The sequence below is a fragment of the Bactrocera oleae genome, chromosome 2 (genome assembly GCF_042242935.1).
Source record: "Bactrocera oleae isolate idBacOlea1 chromosome 2, idBacOlea1, whole genome shotgun sequence".
NCBI lineage: Eukaryota > Metazoa > Arthropoda > Insecta > Diptera > Tephritidae > Bactrocera > Bactrocera oleae.
The window spans coordinates 3,785,485-3,806,033 of record NC_091536.1 but is presented as its reverse complement, the minus strand read 5'-3'; the positions used below and the strand labels follow the sequence as shown (position 1 = coordinate 3,806,033).

The 20,549-nt window shown below is 36.3% G+C and overlaps 2 protein-coding genes across 3 annotated transcripts; both read left to right on the top strand.

Annotated features, from left to right (window-relative positions):
* Positions 1–1,400: 1,400 nt before the first annotated feature.
* On the top strand, positions 1,401–3,731 carry TRAM (translocating chain-associated membrane protein 1). The gene has a single exon (XM_014241785.3). The coding sequence runs from the start codon at positions 1,546–1,548 to the stop codon at positions 2,647–2,649; it is 1,104 nt and encodes a 367-aa protein (XP_014097260.1). The 5' UTR covers positions 1,401–1,545; the 3' UTR covers positions 2,650–3,731.
* A 603-nt stretch (positions 3,732–4,334) lies between these two features.
* LOC106622570 (pneumococcal serine-rich repeat protein) lies at positions 4,335–16,966 on the top strand. Of its 2 annotated transcripts, XM_070107138.1 has the most exons (5): positions 4,336–6,140; positions 6,197–6,306; positions 6,375–6,507; positions 6,576–7,035; positions 7,114–16,966. In XM_070107138.1, the coding sequence occupies exons 1-5, from the start codon at positions 5,197–5,199 to the stop codon at positions 10,540–10,542; spliced, it is 5,076 nt and encodes a 1,691-aa protein (XP_069963239.1). In that variant the 5' UTR covers positions 4,336–5,196; the 3' UTR covers positions 10,543–16,966. The 2 variants fall into 2 exon arrangements, with proteins under 2 accessions (XP_069963236.1, XP_069963239.1); XM_070107135.1 differs by having other exon boundaries at positions 4,335–6,140; positions 6,576–16,966.
* The last annotated feature ends 3,583 nt before the right edge of the window (positions 16,967–20,549 follow it).

Genomic DNA, 20,549 nt, shown 5'->3' with positions numbered 1-20,549 from the left:
CTTCCTCTTCAGTCGTGTTGACGCTTCCAATACTTTCGAGGTCCGAGTCTCCATGCGGGTTTTTGTCCGAGTCTAAAGCGGATTTTGTAGGATTATTGTTATCTTAGGATTATTGACCGTCGGAATTGTAATGCCATCGACTGTAATGTTTAGATCCAGTCTGTATTCCTTCGTCCAATTAGTGAATACAGTCGCTGTAGATTTTTTGGGGGAAGAGTGTTAAGCTCCTTGCAGAGAAGAAAAAAAAAGGTTGGTGCGATAGCGGTTGACTTTTGAACACATGCCATGGATTCCATTGCCAGGCGTCTATATCATGTATTGGGGGAGTTCTGATATGTAAAAATTAAACAGTAACGGGGAGCAGACACCACCCTGGGGAACCCTCTGTTTAATTCTTCTTAGTTTAGATGTTTGACCTCGAAACAGTACGGATGATTGTCGACCGCTCAGGTAATTCATAGTCCACCGCTTCAACCCTGGAGGGAGCGTGGATTGTTCGATGTCCCCAGGTAGCGTTGTGGGGTTGACTGTGTTGAAGACTTTTGACAGGGTGGCTTCTAGTTTAGGCCATGAACTATCTGGGCATTTATGACGCTAAGTGCTGTGCACTTTTCGGAAGCCATGATAGTGGTCTGCTAGGCTCAGGTGGTGAGTAAATGTCGGGAGTAGCAAGGCCTCAAGGGTATTCAATACTGGGGAAAGGTGAGTTATCGGGCGATAAGACTAGTTGGCGGGTTTCGCAGGTTTCAGCAGTGGGACCACTCTTCCGACTTTCTACTCAGCGGGTATTTGAAGAGTGGTCAGCGACAGGTTGAAGACCTTGATTAGGGAACTTACTCCCATCGAGGCTAATTGCTTTAGCATCAGCATGTTTATTCCATCAGGGCAAATGGATTTGACATATATTTGGCATGTCGGGGGATTCTAAATATACAGTAACCGAAGTTGAGCAAGAGTTCCCAATAACAGTCGGGTCTACGTAACCGGAACGAACCCGCTGCACATCCGCTCTTCTTCGTTCACCGAAAGGGCGTCAGTGGAGGTGTTAATAGCTCCACTGTGAATAGCGTTCAGTGCATGTCTCTAAATCAGTTGCGTCCCTAGTCAACAGGGATTTTATTCGACAAATTGCTGTTATTTCGGCATTCTAACCCCATTTGGTTTGGTAAGTAGCCACTTGCTTGTCTATTTCTCCAGGTATTTTTTCAAACGAAGAGCGTTTAATCTATATACGGGTGAATTAGAAGTGACGTCTAAGAATTAGCTTTTTTATAATATTAATAATGCTTCATTTGTATGGCAACACGTTTTACGGTTTCGGGATTAACAAAACAAACACAAAAGTGCTAGCAACTGCGAAAGTGACAATTGGAAACGTCAATGCTGCGTAGAAAACGAAGACAGCGTCAACGTCAGCGATAGTTTACGTCAAATATTGTTGGGTAGCAGCGGTCGCAGCCACATCAGCAACTGAGTATCATTTTGGTAAATCTATCAAAATACTTTGTGCGGTACAACGATAAGCAATTAATAAGTGGTCTCATCATGGCGATAAAACCTGGCATGGGACGTAAGTCCAGCAGCAAAAATCCACCAATTTTTAGTCATGAATTCGTTATACAAAATCACGCGGACATTATTTCCTGCGTGGCAATGATATTCGTTGTGGCATTGATGGATGAATCTACTTCACCTTTCGCCACCGCTTTTATTTCACTGCATCACAATGTGACTGGTGAGGAACCTAGTCGGGAAAATCCGCAGGGTAAGCCATTTACCTACGTGGCAGGCATTAAGGATTACTGTGCTATCTTCTTTTATACATTAACATGCATCATTATGCACGCCATCATTCAGGAGTATATATTAGACAAAATATCGAAGCGCTTACATCTTTCCAAATTCAAATTGACGCGCTTCAATGAATCTGGCCAACTAATTGTCTTCTATGTGTTCTCGTTTCTGATGGGTGCAAATATTATATCGCGGGAGGGTTATATGAACAAGTTTATGCTGCTGTGGGGAGGATATCCCGATCATCCAATGACGTTTCTGCACAAACTGTTCTTCATTATTCAAATGGCTTACTATCTGCACATGCTGCCCGAACTTTATTTCCAGAAGGTTAAGAAAGAGGATCAGCAAGCAATAATAATTCATTCCATATCCGGTTTCTCGGCCATCTGCTTGGCGTACACATTTAGCTTCCACCGCATTGCTTTGGTTTTGTTGACACTGCATTATCTTGGCGAAATAGTGTCGCATATAATCCAACTGATTGGTGTTTTCGATCGTGAGGAGAAATTCGTTAGCGTCCGTTTCTTTAACAATTCGTCGTTTGTTTTCGTTCGCTTTACTACAATGGTTATTGCGGTGCTAGTATTATATTACGGTATTCCTGGGGAGTACATGATGCGCGCCAATGGAGCACTTATTGGCCTAATGGTGTTGCAGGGTTATTTAATTTATTCATTTACCACTGAGGAGCTACGTGCTACTCGCGAAGCACAACGTGAGGCTAAACTACTGCAACAACAGCAACATGCGAAGAAACCAAGGGCAGTAAAGGAGAAAGCGAAAAAGAAGAAAGAAAGTGATTTGCCTGAGGCTGATCAGAGCCCTAGTCCTGTTAAGTCAAAGGTTAAATAAACATTCCATAGCGAATGCCAAATTAACTACGTCCACCAGTAACATAAACAATAACAATTTAAATCAGCAACTTTTCAAAACTTACTTACTCATCAAGACACAAGTGCTAAATTATCGAAATTTTCTAACTGAAGAGCCCCTAGTAATGTTTTAGAGTATGCTTCCCGCACAGTTACACACACACATACACGTCAGATGGGTAAAAACGTATGAAAGATGTTGCATATTACAATATATGTATATAAAATAATATTAGTAATGGATTGGCAGTGGGAAAGGGAAAGCGAAGATTGCATTTACTTACTGTATACAAAAGTTTCGTTGCAACTCAATTGATTGTGTACAAATTAAACACTACAACAATCTAAGCAAAAAATCAAAAGCTTGAAGCCAACGCTGCCGCCACTGATGCTGCTGTTGCTACCGTTAAATTTAAGGCATATTTCTTTTATATGAAATTAGTTATTTTTGTTTTATTTTTTATACCTACTGTTTAAATACATTTTTACAAAACAATTTCTATCGTAAATTAAATTACAAAAAAAAAAATAAAAAAAAAAAATAAAAACATTAAACGATACTAGTACAATGAGTAAACTTTTGCTCCTATCTGAATAACTGTTTGAATTTTTGAATTCTATATTCGCTTAAATTTACGCTAATGTTTTAATGAACAAATATTTTAACAAGAACAATAATTATATATTAAAAAATATATATATGAGGGAAATAAATGAAAATACTTCTACACTCCACTAACACTTAGACGTTTGAGACTGAATAAAGCTCAACTTCCATTATGATTGTGGTGCAAGTACTGAACCATGACATTGCTAATATTATTATTATTATTACAATTACAATAAATTTAGTATTTAGTCGAAGTGTTTTTACACAATAACAAATTCACAAACGTAAACATAAACAATGCAAATATCTGAATACTTTGCTACTGAAAAACTGCAAATGTTGTAACTAAGTAGTTCTTAAGAGACTGTAAGCTTGCTTGAATATTTTTGTATGAATTATGCACAAAACTAAGCAACAATAAAATATAAGAAAGTAAAAAAGTAGTTAAAAAATGTTTTGAAATTTTTCCTTTTGATAGTTTTATTTAAATATTTAAAATACCATAGGAAGAGTACACCAGCGTGTAATATGCTTAGTGCAGCTTAAATCTTACTTATGTACTTTCTTATAAAAGAATCAAACTCATTATAATATAATTTGAAAGAGAAAATATTGATTTTTCAATAAAGAAACTGGAAATAGTGTTCAATTATGAATATATTGATTTATAAAATTAATTTTTTTACATTGCAAATTTATATAATTTATATTTAATGAATAAAAGTTATATTAACATATATATTTATTTTTATTATCAAAACCTATGATTTGACTAAACTAAAAAAATTTAAATTGCTTAATTAATTAAGTATTATATCAAGTTCATTGAAACTTATTATTATTATTGCAAGTTACCTTTTCTTTATTATGTAATACTTATATTTTATTTTAGATTTATTAATGCTCAAAGTTTCTTTCTTTCCCCCTAATAATCGTGTTTTTGTTTATGTCGTGTAATAATAAAATAATTATACTTAACTCATTTTGTAAATTTGGCATTCTGATTCAATGTTATTCCGCATCACTACTGCCAACGTACGATATAATTTAAAAATCATTCAACTGGCAACACTACTCATGCGTTTTAGAGCGCAGATAAAAGTTAATATTTTTCATGTTGGAAAATCTAAAAAAATGTAGTGTTCTTATTCGAATTGCTGTGAAACTTAAAATTTAGTTTTGTTATTTGCCAATGTGCAACAAGTACAAGGCGAAATAATTGATTGTGCAAAAACATGTAATTTTGATCTATTAAAATTAAAGTGCAAAATATTTCAACGCAAATCCATAACAGCAAAGTGCTAGTGACGTCTAGGAATGCTATTTGACAAAAAATGTTTAATTATCAGTTTTTCGTATCGTAGCATTTATTATCATCATCACCGATATCCGCAATATCGTAAGCAGCATTCTGCATAGGCCAATAAATCTTGGGGTTACAAGAAATATTGTGTATTGGAACTTTAAAAATACTCTCAAGAGAAGGGGGTGTTTTAGTAAAAGTTTAGTGGTCGAGATATAGAAGCAGCCGCAGTACACCTTTCGCAAGGGTGTACCTGTGTGTGTGCACATTGCTGTGTTTGTGCGGAATCGGGTAGCGGGCGGAGGTGGAGGTCGGTCGACTCTGTCTTATCAGTTCCGAACTGAGCGCTAACGCCAGTGAGCAAACTTCTGCGCCTTCAGTAGTGTTGTCAACGTACACGCAGCCGTTTATAAATTATACCGAAGGTCGAACGATGATATTTATTTATAATTGTAATTTTAGTTAAGTTCAACCGAATTATATTTCACACTTTTGTATCGACTTGAGTTAAAACGGCGACGTGCACAGCATTTTATTTGTCGCGAAGGCTGTATATCGTGGAAGCAGCAAACGCGCCAATCTGCGGAACAACTCACAAATAAACTTTTGTGGACATGACCGACAAGAATGCTGGTCAAAATGGAACGCAGTGGACGAAAACGGTTACAGCTGCAGCTGCTATTGCTGCACAACAACAAAAAACACTTAATACTAATGTTTTATCTGGAACACAACTCCTTCATCAACAACAACGATTATATGATCCAGCGGCGCTAATGCCAGCTCATAGCAGTATTTTTGGGGCAAGTGTTGCTGCTTCGCTTGGACATCTGTCCCATCCAGATGGCATAGCACCGTACAGCGGTGCACGCTTTCAGCCACCACCACTACCAATACAACAGTCTACAATAGATGCGACAAATTTATCACATTCTCTCGCGCACCAGCATTCCCAGCATCCATCGCAACTTGTGCAACATCAACCTTCACCGACGCATACACCAACTACAGTTCTAACTGCGCCAGCTGCCGCTTCTCCCAGTGTACCTGTACAAAGTGGCTTTGTGCCACCACCATTACTGCCAGGTGCAGCAACTTCAGTGTTAACGCAAAATCCATTTGCAGTAACACCACAATTGGAACATCTAACACCGCATTTAAATTTGCAACAACAATTAGAGTTGAATAAAATTATGACTGCAATGAATAGTCAATCTAACGCTATTAATTCACCCGGTGCAATAGGCAGTGGAGGCAGCCACGCAGGAAATTTAACAAGTCAACAGCAAACAACACGGCACCTTGTAACCGACGTGCCAATGTCTAGTACTGGTAGTAATAGCAACAGCTGTGGTGGTACAAGTGGAACTGCAACAGGGGCAGGAGCCATTAGCAGCATTATAAGTGAGAATGTTTTACATGCGATAAGTGCAACACCAAATAGTAGTGTCAGCGCCAGTATGCCGGCAGTGCATGGACGTTTGACTGGCATTGGAGTGAGAATACCGGATGATGACCGCTTACGTCGTGTACAGGAAATGGTAGAGTCGGGCGTAAGGTGAGTTTCAATGCACTTATTTATGAACCAAATAAATATTTCTTTTTAATTTACAGTGATCTAGCGAAGCAACAAATACAACAAATCGTTGATCGTGTTTCAACTTTGAAGCCGGTGGAAAAACTACTGCTTTATTTGCGTTTACCAGGCGAAGCGCCAGAATCAGGTAATAATATGGGAAAAAAACGATAACATCATATAAAATATCTATATATAATCTCACTGAATTTTCAGATCCCCTGCGGCATCCCCAAAATCCATTAGGTTCACGTTCTGAGATAAATCACACAATTAACTGGGTACGCTCGCACCTAGAACATGATCCCAAAGTGTCCATACCAAAGCAAGATGTATATAATGATTACATGTGAGTAGATGCATTGATCGATGATTTGCTTTGGAATTACAAGCTATAAGTATAATTTTCTCTCGCAGAGCTTATTGTGAACGTCTGGACATAAAGCCGCTTTCGACCGCAGATTTTGGTAAGGTAATGAAACAAGTTTTCCCCGGCATACGGCCACGCCGTTTAGGTACACGTGGTCATTCTCGCTACTGCTATGCAGCTATGCGTAAAACCACCGAATTAGATTCACCTCAACTCCCACTACTCGATACAACTACCGCCAATGAGTCATCCCTGATTGGTGGTGGCAGCAACACCCTATTTGAAAATGCTACTGCGTTCAGTGGTGATACGGAGATATGGCAAACCATACGCAGTTGGGCGGAGAGTATGTTAAATGTGAAAGTGGATAGCGCACGGGAGCTAGCGTCCCATATAAAAACTGTAACCGGCGATAGCCAATTGTCCACATCAAATGTACGCTCTGGAAGCAGTACTACACATAAAAAGTACACACCGCGTGAGCCGAAAGAGAAACGCTTGATGGTGGTAAGTTCAAACATAATAAGTTTTAGTAATTTTTCGATATTCTTGTGCTTAATGATTTTATTGACAATTTTATTTAAGGACATGGGTCCTCTGAAGAAACGACGCAAGAAAAAACGCAAAGGATCGTCTTCGTCAGAATCCAGTTGCAGCCAGACTACAGCGCAAGCGCAGCCACAAACGACATTTTCTACCGCGGATACGCCAGCAGTCGATGTTAAGCCGCCTGTAATGAGCGAATTCATACAAATAAAACAGGAAATGATGGATTCGCCGACAATGCCACGAGTGCATCACTTGCCTGCTTCCGCGACACAAATGCCGCAAATGGCAACAGGTACAGACAGCTTTTTGCAACAAAAACAGCAACAGCAAATGTTACCTATGGATTTGGCAACTGAGCAACGTACAGTGTTGGCACGTGCACCACCAGCCCCTAGTGCCTTTGGAGTGGCTCACACACAGCTTCAAACACCACAACAACGTCAATCACTACGCACTACCTTGGCAGGCGTAACTCCTAATACAACAGCCGTAAAGAATCTAACACCAAAAATCATTGAACTTGGCGCGGTTGAATCTGCTGCAATGTCAGCAGGTGGAGCACAAGAGCCGAACGCAGTCATTAAAGAGGAAGAATTCTTTGATGAATATAATACGAATATATTTTGCAAGAAAGTACGAAAAGCACAACAAACCAAAGGGTTTTGGGCTAATTCGCCCACTTCTGTAACAAGTAATAATGCCGTGCCTATAATTACAACAACTGCAGCTACTAAAGAGGTGGGACCTTCGCCAACAAGCTTATCAGCTGTTGCCACATCAGTTATTGCCACGTCTGCCGTGACGTCCACTCAACCCTTGGAAGGCAATCAAGACGCCGGCTCCACATCTAGCGATTTAATGGGACCACCAGCACAAATTGGCAGCAACACCTCGGTTAGTCCGTCGAGCTCGCTATTAGGTGCAGACAGCAGTGGCACTACTTCCCATCCACCCACCGCTGCTTCACCCAAGGTTTTGTCGCGCAACATGCTACAAATGCGCGCTAAACGCCAACAAATTATGGCCGCTTTGGCAGCTGAAGCCACTGCAAATGCTGCCAACAATTTGACTGATCCGGATGCAGGTGATCTGTCAGCAAATTTGGGTTTGCCACGCGAACGTGTTATTAGTATATGTAACATGGACAAACACGAATTAGATGATTACTTTGTAGCTGGCGAGGTCGAGGAGGAACCAGAGGACCAAGATACCGAATTGCTTCAATATTTTCAGACGAGAGACGCTGAGGAAAAACTGAATTCCTTAGATGCTGTAAAATCAAATAGGCATCCAACAGTCACGACACAGGCAACCACAACAACAACGATGCCAACAACGAAAACGTCAACACCAACGACGTCAAGAGTGCGTGCAAAGCCAATGGCAACGAAATGTTCGCCACAAACTATCAGCAGACAACTGAGCATACAATTAAATGCCATGGATAACTGTAGTTATTCATCACAAGTGTCGAATAGTGGCTTTACTGCCGCTGCTGGTACCAAAAAGCAAACAGCACCAGACGCTGTGCTGTCCAAAACAAGTCCTACAACAACAATGGCTGTTGGATCGGCCTCAGCGTCTCTCACTTTCATGTCACAGAAGCATCAGCAACAACAACAACAACAACAACAACTTCATACACAAGTTCGACAAGAAAACTCACAGCTAACGCTTGCACCAAACAACGCTAAGAGCAACACTAACTTGAACAAACGTAAAATCAGTTTAAGTGGCACCACGCTAAATGCAGCCGAAGTTATTGCGACACGCAAAAATTGCATATTCTTTCCAATATCGCCCAATACCAACACTAACACGATAAGCCAGAACAATAAAAATCCTGTCAATAACGGTAACAATACAAAATTGAATGGTAGCAGCATTTCGCTGAATGCGGCGAACACGCTCAACTCGGTCGGCGACAATGGCGGTGGCTCCTATTTCGTCAGCCCCGGTCATAGCGCGCACCGTGTACGTCCGAAAGATGCATTTGCACTAGGAAAGCAGTTGTCATTGGAGCATGATTCCAGTGATCCGATGATTGGCGCCAGTCGTCGACGTCGGAGCTATGCCAATATCGGCGCAACCGGTGGTAATAGCTCACTCTTACCAATCACCTCAGCATCGGCACCGCCAAGTCCATCTGTTTTGCAACAGCAACAACAACAACAGCAGCAACAATTATATGGCACACCATTTTTCGGTGGTGACATAAGCCAACAATCGAACAATCATGCTGCAAGAGCTGCAGCCTATAATCAGATAAACACTAACACAGACGTAAGTGCAGCCGAGCTATTGGGCGCCGATCAAAACTCATTGGATTTGGATATGTTTAGCGCGTCAGTTGACAGAGGCATGGTTTATGACGAATTAACACTGAATGAGCTTACTAATGCTGCACCCAATGAGATGCAGCGTTCACAATCGGTACCACTATCACAGCTACAACGCATACATTCGCCGGCCTTCAATCGTAGTTTTCAAGCGGCTCCCTATTCGGCGTGTACATCGGTTGCACAAACACCGGTGCCACATGAATTCGCTGACTCAACGACGTTCTTCTCCGAGAATAGTTGTAGTCAAAACAGTGGTGGTGCCTTAAACGGTAAGCATGGGAGGCAAACTATGTCCGCCAAATTACTGGACGACGAAGCTGCCTTATTGGCTAACGATCCGGACACGATGTTGGATAACCTGGAAGAAATGTTCAATACAAATTTTTTGCGCATGAAATGCCCAAACAATTTTCAAAGCAACACAACAACAACAACTTGTTCTTCGGCAGGCTCGTCATCGGGTTATAGCAGCAGCGCTTGTATGGCATTCGGTAGCGCTGCGCTAATATCGGGCGGTGGTGGTGTTGGTGGAAGTGGCAATAACATATTGGGTTGTACAGGTAATACAATGTCGCGTTCGGTGCCATCCACGCCGCTGCCACATCAGCAACAACAGAGCCCATTCGCCACACACTTTTATGGCGGACGTCGACGGTTTGAGGATGAAGTGAATCTCTCACCGTCGCTCACAACTTCTAGCAGTACCATGGGTGGCACATTCACTACAACTGTATTCAAGTATGGCAACAACGGTGGCGGCTCATTCGGAAATAGTGGCGGTGGTGGTGGTTGCAGCAGCAATTACGACATGTCACGTTCCATGCCAACAACACCAACGGCGACACCACGTTTTCGCTACAGCCCCATAGAGTTTACGCGCGAATTTCTCAGCAACGGCAACACTATCGATAGTCTCATCAGCGGCGGCGCAAATACCGGCAGCCTGACCGATGCTGGTGCACCCAGCGAGGGACTTAGCGCTGCGCTAACTGGACTCACAGGCAATAATGATGCGCTTATTGATGATAGTTGCGGCTTAACCGCCGATGTCTTCGTCAATCACACCGTCACCGATGCTGATTCAATAATTGCCGAAGCGAATGAGTTACTGGGGAATTTGTAGAATTCGCATGAAGAGGAAGTGGAGTTGGCTACTAGCAATGATATGAATAGCAAAAACAACAACACTAACAATAAACATATTTTAGAATCCGCTAGTGCAGCGGCAGCCAGTCCGCGGTCGTTTGCTCATGAAGCTCAACCACAAGATAATGTGATTCCAAGCAGTGTTGTTGTTGGACTGTTGTTGGAGCAAGTTGGTAAGCTTTAGAGTTTTATCAACGTATTTCATGTATGTTGTTGTTGCATATTTGCTGGTAAGAAAACTTGTGAGCTTAGCTTTTGCTTTTGTTGTGCTTCGTTTATTAAAGTTTGAAAGACATGTGCTAGTGTTGTAAAAATACTTCCTCACTACTTTCCTTTCCATGCCATGGAAATATTTAGCTAAAGTCAGTTCCACATGAGGCCGCGTGTGTTGGAAATAAGCTAGAAAACATTCCACATGCTAGAAAACTTGCCCAGTTCTGATCGTTATAGTCTTCTTCTGGCACATCAGCTGTTTTTTGTTTACATCCAAAAGCAAATTTGTAAAACACGAATACAAAAATATTCGGAAGTTTCTAAAAATGTATGTATTTGTAGTGGCTATTAACTACATAAGAGAAATATGCAAAAAATTATAATTACATAAGGAAAAAATATTTAGGCCCGTGACACGAGATTTGAAAAAAATTCTAGACGACAAGTTTGTGAAACAAAGTATGGTAAGGTTGTCCTAAACTATTGTGGTTGTAACCGTAAATTGTAAAATGTTTGTTGTAATGTTGATAAATTCGAACTTCGTGGCATCGTACCACATTATCAACTTTAAAAACTATCAAAAAATATTTTATAGTTTTAACAGCAGCATAAAAACTTTGAGAGTTAACAATAAACAATTTATATTTATATTAGTGCAGTCCAAAGCCCTATTGAGCTTTTTTTTTTACATCAAAAACAACCACTGTTAGACAACTCATATCAAATGATTTCGAATCTGTGCAATTGCAACAACATCAATATATCTTTGCTGAAAATACAAGTACATAGGTCTCCATAGCCAACGAAGCTTTCTCTTCAATCGCCATTAAGTGCCGCACGAGTGAAATTTGTTACGATTTTCACTCAACTAGAGTGTCAATATTACACACTTCTACAAATGTTTATATTTTTCGATATAACTGTGCTGTTATCCTATAAACTTAATCACCATATTTTTGTTATTACTATTATTTGTTTGTGGAATGAACAATTCAATTGTTTGTTAAATGTTGTATTGTATATTTGGATATGTATGGATAATGTAATTGTCGTATTAAGTACATAACTGTTTTATGTAAAGTTATACATACAAATGTATGAGAATACATTATAAATGTAAGGGCTGCAAAAATACAATTTAAAATGCTAAAGTACAAAACGGAAAATTTTCAAAATATTTTGTACTTTTATTTCAGTTGAGCAAAAATTCATTTACACTTCAATACTAGTACTGCATTAACTTTCTATAGATAAACAAATATTTTTGTACGTTGGTAGCGTTGCATTTTCAATGAAATTTGAGCAAAAAACGAAGAATATTAAGCGCTTCATGGTTGTCCATAAGAAGAGCATACTTTAGTTATGAGTAGCACAGAGCACGAAAAGCCGCTAACTGTAAAATATTTATAATTAAATGCTTTAACGATTTCATTTAACCGATTGCCTTAACATACCGTACACATAACGACGGAAAGTTTCTTATGACTGATTTACATACAACTTTTGATACGCTTTGCTTTAAGCTTTTGCTTTGACCGATAATTTCGATGTATGATTTTGTATGAGTTCGTTCAGATAAAAAGTGCCAAAGCAAAGCAAAATATTGGGAAACTCTCTTTTTTTATGCTTTGACAAGTAACAGTCGCCATTTTTATTAATTATTGTTTTTATTTCTATGATTCTTCAATTTAATGGAAATACATTTTGAAAATGTGTCATATTTGTACACAGTTTAGTTAAGCGCATCTGTTAAAATGAGCAAAACTAAAGACTAAATATTAAATATCAGAGAGAAGAACGGAAAGCAAAGCGTTCATTTTGACATAACTTAAGATTTCTTTGCTGCGTTATTAAAGTATGAACGGTCAAGCAAATCGAGAAAAGTTTTATTTAAATCAGCCATTAAAGTCAAATTAATAAAAAGGCTGTGCTTTGGGCCAACGCGCCAATGACATTGAAATTAAAATTTCCTGTTCGTATTTTCTTTTTTTTGTTTTGATTTGACTATGCATGAATTAATTTTCCTAAATATTTTTCGAAAATTTCTACACCCATATAGTTAGCAGTTCAATATATTGAATTTAAATTAAATTTAGATATAAATCAGAGTATATAACTATTCTACAATTTTACAAGCTTTAAGCTGAAAAGTTCATAACATAAACCAAAAATGTGAAAATAAATTTTTTTAATGAAAATTAGCGAACATATACGTACATAAAATCAAATTTTTACAACTGTAATATTTATATAAGTAAATATCTGTATATTGGCAGCGAAATTTGGACTTTTATGATCAAAATTTATATATTATATGTATACCTGTAGAGAGGCATAAGAAAATGCGAATTTTTATTGTACAATTGAAAATAGATTTTTTCACGCTTTTAACGTATAAATTAGCAAGTATGTGCATATATGTAAGCACATTTTAAACGCATACAAAAGTGTCTAAAAAAACAGAAATAATACAAAAGCGCCTTGCATGTGACATAAGAACATTTGTGAAGATATTGTTTATATGTGAAGAATTGTTTATAACTTTCCCCTTACTAAATAGCTATAATAAATGGTTTTGCTTTTTTTCAAACTTGTAAATTTTTGCAATCTATTGCAAACTTAAGTAGACTTAAAAAACAAAAGAGTATGGACATGAATTTAGAACTTACATATATTTGTATATTGTGTTGGTGCTTGCTGGAACTAATTTTTAAACCTATTTATGTAACGAAAGCAAAAAAAAAAATTGATTACAACTTCTTCGCAAAGCTTCCGAAAGCTACAATACATATTTAAGGCTTTGCCGCAAAGTTGAATATCGTCTACAACTTACTTATGAATGGATAAATTCCAAACAAATATTTAGCTCTTTCATGTTTCAAACTGATTCCGTGCGAAAGCTTGAGAGAAGGTTTTGTTTTTTTTAAAGAGAAATGAGAAAACACAGAGCTTCTAAATTTTTACTATATATTTATTAAGCCTTTAGCTGTAATTTTAAACTTTTTTAAGTAAAAATATTTTGTTAATTGCGAGGTTTATCGCTCCAATAGCACCCATGTAGAAAAAAGGTGGACAAACCGCGTCCATGATTCCAGCAGACTGGCAAAAATCAAAAAAACAAATTGCATATTAATCTGTCGCCGGAACTAGGCTCTTTTAAAAAAATTGAAGATTACTATTTTTAAATGCTTTAATAAACATTAAAATAAAAAATTGTATGATTTTTTCCGACTATTTTTTTTATGAAAAAACGGTTCCAAATTTTTTAAAAATCCTTGTTCTGGCGATAGACACATGTGTCATAAAACTACCATTAGCAATCAATGGAACCGTTTTAATAAATCGTGGACGCTAGTTTAAAACACGTGGTCTCGCCACGTCTAACAGTCGGCTACGCGCTGTAAAGACCTTCCTTTTTCACTCCTGTAACTTTCCAGCTACATTCAATTTCGGAAAATTACTTTACCAGCACATTCTATGAATGCTCTAGATTGGATTTATGCGAAAAAAAAAGCAAAAATAAGAAAATCGATTTTTTTGCAACCGTCATACGGGATGACCCCTTAAAGTTGTAAATAGCTTTGAAAGTTTAGAAAACGCTTTTTATAAAAATTACAAAGTAATTTTGTATTGACTAAAAAAGCTTTGGTTGCATGTAGCGACATTGTGATAGCGAAAAATAGTTGTAATGAATTCTTTTTTAAATTAAGGTTTCAAAAGCACTTTCGAAAACTTTAAAAGCTTTAAGTTCTACTAAGTTTTCAAAAAACTGCTGCTTAATCGGGTTTTAACTATTGGTTTTATTAATTTGTGCGATATATTTTGAAAATTAATATCGGAGATTTCAAGTTTACTAACACAAGCTTCGAAGCTTACAAAAACAAGCTTTGGTGCTCCCTTAAGCTAGCCAACAGCTTCCAAACAAAGTTTAAAACATTGCAAGTCATCTGAGAATCATTTATCATAGTCATTTAACTAGCATGCACAATGCTTAATATGCATATAAATTAAAAAGTAATAAATATATTTAAAAAAAATTAAATATCTTCATTTCGATTGTAAGTTCCGCAAGCGCCACCCTGTATGCATATGTAAACTGATTTAAAGGTTTCGGTTGTAACAATTCTTAAATTTTAAAAAAATATTTTCAATATATATGCTATGTAATACAAACGGTAAATTATTATTATTTTTTTTTTTGCTAACTTTGCTTTTCTGTAATTTTATTATATTAAATATTGTATATTTTTTCTGTGTCTTATTATGCAATAAGTGGATTATTGTCTTCTTAACCTCTTTAATGTGTGTATAATGCTAAGTGATTTTGTTTGGCTATTTGTTGTTTTATTTACTCTCTCTTCCTCTCTCTTTTAATTATGTAAGTCACCTATGAATACAAAATACTTTAAATAAAAACTGACACAATTTACAAATATTATGAATATACGTAAGCATTAGTTTTATAAAATAAAATATTATTGTATGCAAAAATTAAAAAAAAAATTATTTTTGTTGCCCAATTTGTGACAAAAATATTTGTTTTCGCTAAGAAATTGACACTTTGAAGAAATTACGCTTTCGAAGATTTGTTGTTATTTGTATTTGTGAGCAAAATTTATTGTTATGAAATGTGTTTGAATGTATACAATGCATACGAGCAGATGCCGATATAAATACTTTAACCGTTAAGATGTTGTAAAACAATAAAGAAAAAGTAAACTCAATTAAAACCATTTTTCACAAACATATTTCCTTTGAACGATTTGTAATTTATTTATAAAATTAATAAAAAAACATAACATAAAAAGTAAACTCAATTAAAACCATTTTTCACAAACATATTTCCTTTGAACGATTTGTAATTTATTTATAACAAATATAATTCGCAGAAGCAGCACTATACTTAAGTAAAACACTTTTTTCTTTACTTATTACAACAACAAAATAAAAGGGAAAACAACAACAATTAATAAAGCAGTCTAAAGTATAATTAAGCAAAAAAAGGTATGTGGAAGGAAATTATGTGTTTGTGCCTCAGGCTTATTTGTAAATGACCAATAAAAGAAATACACAAAAAAGTAAAGAAAACAAGAAATGCTGAAAATTAAATGAATTATATTATACTATTCTTATATCCATATACATGCAACTACCGTTAGATAAAACAATGTATACATTGCTTATACATCAAACAAATTATATACATACATACATATATATATATATATATATCTTTACTATATATGTATATAAAAGTGAGGATGTGTATATGTAACAATTCGGCGTTTAACTTGCCAAATTGTCAAACAGAAATGTCGGAAGAAATAAACAAAAAAAGAAACGCATTGTCAAGAAAAGGATTTTTAAACAATTCAAAACACTCTACAGAACCAGTACGCATACAACAACAAACCAGTGTGAAGCCAAATGAAATTTCGCAAAATAATTTAAACAAACAGTGAGCAGCAACTTAAGTCTAAATGAAAATCGTAAATCATTTAATGTAATAACCGAACAGCTAAACACCAATCAATAATACATATATACAGCAATAAAGCGTAACTCAAGTTGCATACATGCATACAAACACACGTAGTTATGTATAGCTACAAAGAAAGCCTGCCGACAAATGGCAGTGTCGTCATCCGCAAAACCAATAAATCAATTAAAAATCGCTTAGTAACTTAACGAATTAGCACAGAACTTACAATAAGCCTAATAAATACATAAATACAGTTATAACATAAATATTAAAACAAATAGAATATTGGCTGCGGGTTTTTTTTTATTCAAAACCAATCTAATCAATACGATTACATATGAACAAACATATAGCGCAAGTAACCAACTACTGACCTAAATTAAGCATTAAGTTACAGTTATATACCGTAAAAAGCATATATAAAACTCCTCCAACGCATTGAATAACAGTTGTAATAATTAATGTAATGTAAAGTAATGCAATGTAATGCGTAAAATTTCAAGGGAAGACAAGTCCACACACACATATACTTATATACATATACATTATATAATATCTGCATACATACATATATATGTACAACCATAGTCCGTAACGTTATATAACTACTATATACAGACATAAATAGAACTCCTTTTTGATAAAAATTCGTAAATGAAATAAGATTGAGATGAGAAAAATAATAAAAACTATAAAAAAAAACAACTTTGAAATTTGTAATCTGAATTTTAGTACAGAGGATCACGGTCGTCTGTAATAAGGGGCATTCGAAGATACTTAGTCAGTTCCCGTTTCTACTGAATACCACGGATTTTCGAAATCCTATAGAATTAAACAAAAATACCGTCCCCAATATTGCCTTCTTTTCCAGAGAAGAGTGGGAAAGGAGTGAGATGGACAGGGGTACAGAAATAAGTATCTATACGAATTGGTCCAAACGATCGAGTGAGAGGTGGTGTCTTTAAGCAAAATTAGATACCAGTATCGTCTTTCGCCTACCAGACCACTACAGTGTCTTCCAAGCGGAGGTCACAACAATTAAGGGGTTTAATGGGTTTCATGGCTTCAAAAAAAATTATGGTCTTATTTAATTCTATAACATCTCTACAATATTGTCCTAAATGCTCAAGTTGCTCCCAGTAATAGTTTTGGAGATACAGCTTTGAAAAGTTGCGCGCTCGAGGTCAGCTATATAATCACTTAAAACTTTAAACGCGTTTTTCTCGAAACTGTGTTTTCAAAGTCGGTTGTCAAGATTTCTTGAAAACTACTCAACCGATCTTAATGAAATTTTACACAGGTCTTTGAGATATAATTTACAAGGACTTGAACGAAGGATTATTTTTTTGTTCAATTACAACTATTTCAAAACACAAAAACGTCGAGAAATTTTCACCAAAATTTGCATTCTTTTGTAAAAACGTCTGCCAAAAATACAATTTTCACTATTTTTGTTTTTCCTTCGTCCAATACCTAGTTTATGGTCTTAATTCAAACAAGAAGTTTTGATATTTTCCTTTGAAAATTTCACAAAATCTTTGTAATAATACAAAGTTTTAATAAAATATTTAATTTTTTAAATGAAAAAAATAAATAAATTGAAAATAGGGCGTTTTTTGCTCGACGAAACCCATGAAAAGCCTTTTTCTGATAAAGAGAGTGCTCACAACAAGACATATATACAGATGCCAAGCGGCTTTGAAGTCATTAAAGTCCCTTAGGGTTTCATTAAAGATAGTGAAAGAATGCCTTGATTTCTTAGTGGATCTAACATCCTATTTCACGATAAACTTACAAAGGGTTCCAGGACATAGTCATACTCCTGGTAACTGTGAAGCAGAGGAACTAGCCAGAGCAAGCCCCACCCTGCAGTTAGAGTACAAAAAAGTGGGGATTTATATGCCTTTGGCAACTTGTAGATACCTATTCGAGTGACCTGAGTCTCGGTGGAGTCAATCCTTAACTTGTTCAACAAGCAGATGGGCCGCACATGCCGCCTATTAAAATTCAAAAGTAGTGACATAAAAACTCTAGTAGGAGTTCGAATAGGTCACAGTCTAATTGGCAAATATAAGAGCAGACTGGGAATACCATACGACGACTGTTGTAGAATGACAGCTTCTAGATAGAAGCAAAAGAGAATATAGAGCATCTTCTATGCAAATGTTAGGCTTTGTATAGAAAAATAATCGCAACTATTTTTTGACGATGTCTCGGAGGTAGTAAAAATTAAACTTTTTATATTAATGAACTCCATCGGGGGGTCAGAGAGGATATAATAGAGTAAGGGGATTTTATCGGGACCGGGATCCCGGTGGTTTCACAATGGGTCTCCAAAAAGACTATGCGCGTCGTCAGCTACACTATAGGCAGGGTGTGGTTTCAAGATTTTTTGAAAAAAAAAAATTTTTTAATCTGAATTGTAGTACAAAGGATCGCTGTAGGGATGGGCACTTATGGCTTCAGCATTTTATTTTTAAATATTCACACACTAACAAGTTTAATGTATTGTACATACCTCACTAACTACCATAGTTATATCAACCAAATAAAGAATATGTTGCAAAACTGGTTGAAATCGGTGTATAACCACATACATACCCATGCAACTATCATGTTCATAACTATTCAAATCGCGATTGCGATATCTCTCTTACCAAAGTCGTCAGAATCATAGAATTAATCCGTAAATATAGTACAAAAATTTTGTATATGAATTGGTTTAAAAATTTATAATAGACGCGGGACCACCCACTATAAGGAAAAGTTCCATCCCAAAGCCAAGAATCACCTTTAACTTTTTAACACAAAACAGACCTTACCTTGACGACGTGCTCTTGACGGTGCCACGCAATCATTCTTAAGTGGTTTTCTAAATTGTATATATTGAATTAACTAAATATATCCCTATTTGATCAGTGTGAATTAGCCGTACCAGTTCGATGAGGTAACCTGTTTCTGAAAGAGAGATTCATTTAATAGACTTATAACACATCTAAAGTTTAATCTTTGCGGCCCTGCTCACTGGAAGATACCGATAAACTATTTTATATTTACTTGTATATCTCTGTAGACGCTACAGACACCTCACCAAGCATTATCGATTATTTTATACTTTGATACAACAACTGAAGCATTTATAACCAAACGATAACGTCCGAAAAATTGCCAACAAAAAATGTGTGACCTTGAAATTTATATTTTTATTGTCTGGTTTTTATTTGCACCTGATTGGAATATTTATTACAACGCATTTCAAATATGATGTTCATTCGGATAAAACAAGGCCCATTTTTGATTTATGATTATTTTTATGATACAGTTAAAATTTATTGTCAAAAACTAGTGGTACATTATAGTATGACATTTGAAGATTATGCAGCGTCTAGGGGGTTTTCGAAATGAAAATTTTTCACTTTCAGGGGTTCGGTTAAATTGTTATTGTAAAAAGGATCAACTTGAAATTTAGAGTATAAACTATTTCTAAAATACTTTTAAGAAGTTTGTAGTCGTCCGGGTCTTTAACCAGTAAGGCACGCGTTTACAAACTCTATAGTTAAACTTCTTCGAACATCTACCATACATACTTACGTACCCACAATTTCCTTTCAACACAACTCTGTTGTCGAATATTTGATGTTCTTTTTAAGACATAAAATGATCACTTAAGAGAAGTATTATTAAATGCGGTAATCCCTTTAACCAAACTTGTAGCATGGTCTTAGGGGATTCAACCTTCAATCGGCCATATATCGGCCTAAACAACTGTCAAATTTATTCAAATCTGTTAATTAGGTGCGATTATTAGCTAAAAGCTAATGACGCAGAGGTTTTAAGGTGTTTCTTTGCAGGAAATTGTGGACATTTTTTTTACCATGAAATCATTTCTAGTTTTGAAGTGCGAAAAAGCCTTGCCTCCATTAAAATGCGTTGTCTGTTGTGTTTTTCATAACCAATGTTGGTAACCATCATAAAGTTAAAACGTCAAAGAGCTAAGGGGCTCCAATAGGTTGCTGCTAAAATCCATACATCACCGGTAACCAACACAATATTGGAATGAATGTTATATGATTTCACTTCCTTAGCCTTTGTCAGGTAATTGTTGTCCTTACTTATAAATCGGCTCAAGCTGAGCAGTTAAAAACCAATATTTTGGGGAGTTCTTTAGATATGGCCGTCTATGCAGTAATAAGTGGCGCAAAATTTGACTAGCAGGTTGATCTTAACAAGTAGCAGACGGTGTGGCCATCTCCTGAAATTTAAATTGTACAAACAGTAAGTACTAGAAA

Bases quoted from the DNA above. Each gene is read 5' to 3' on its own strand.
- LOC106622570 (XM_070107135.1), top strand. From the start codon at position 5,197: ATGACCGACAAGAATGCTGGTCAAAATGGAACGCAGTGGACGAAAACG. The intron at 6,141-6,196 runs GTGAGTTTCAAT...TTTAATTTACAG, and splicing joins ATGGTAGAGTCGGGCGTAAG to TGATCTAGCGAAGCAACAAA. The intron at 6,307-6,374 runs GTAATAATATGG...CTGAATTTTCAG, and splicing joins AGGCGAAGCGCCAGAATCAG to ATCCCCTGCGGCATCCCCAA.
- TRAM (XM_014241785.3), top strand. From the start codon at position 1,546: ATGGCGATAAAACCTGGCATGGGACGTAAGTCCAGCAGCAAAAATCCA.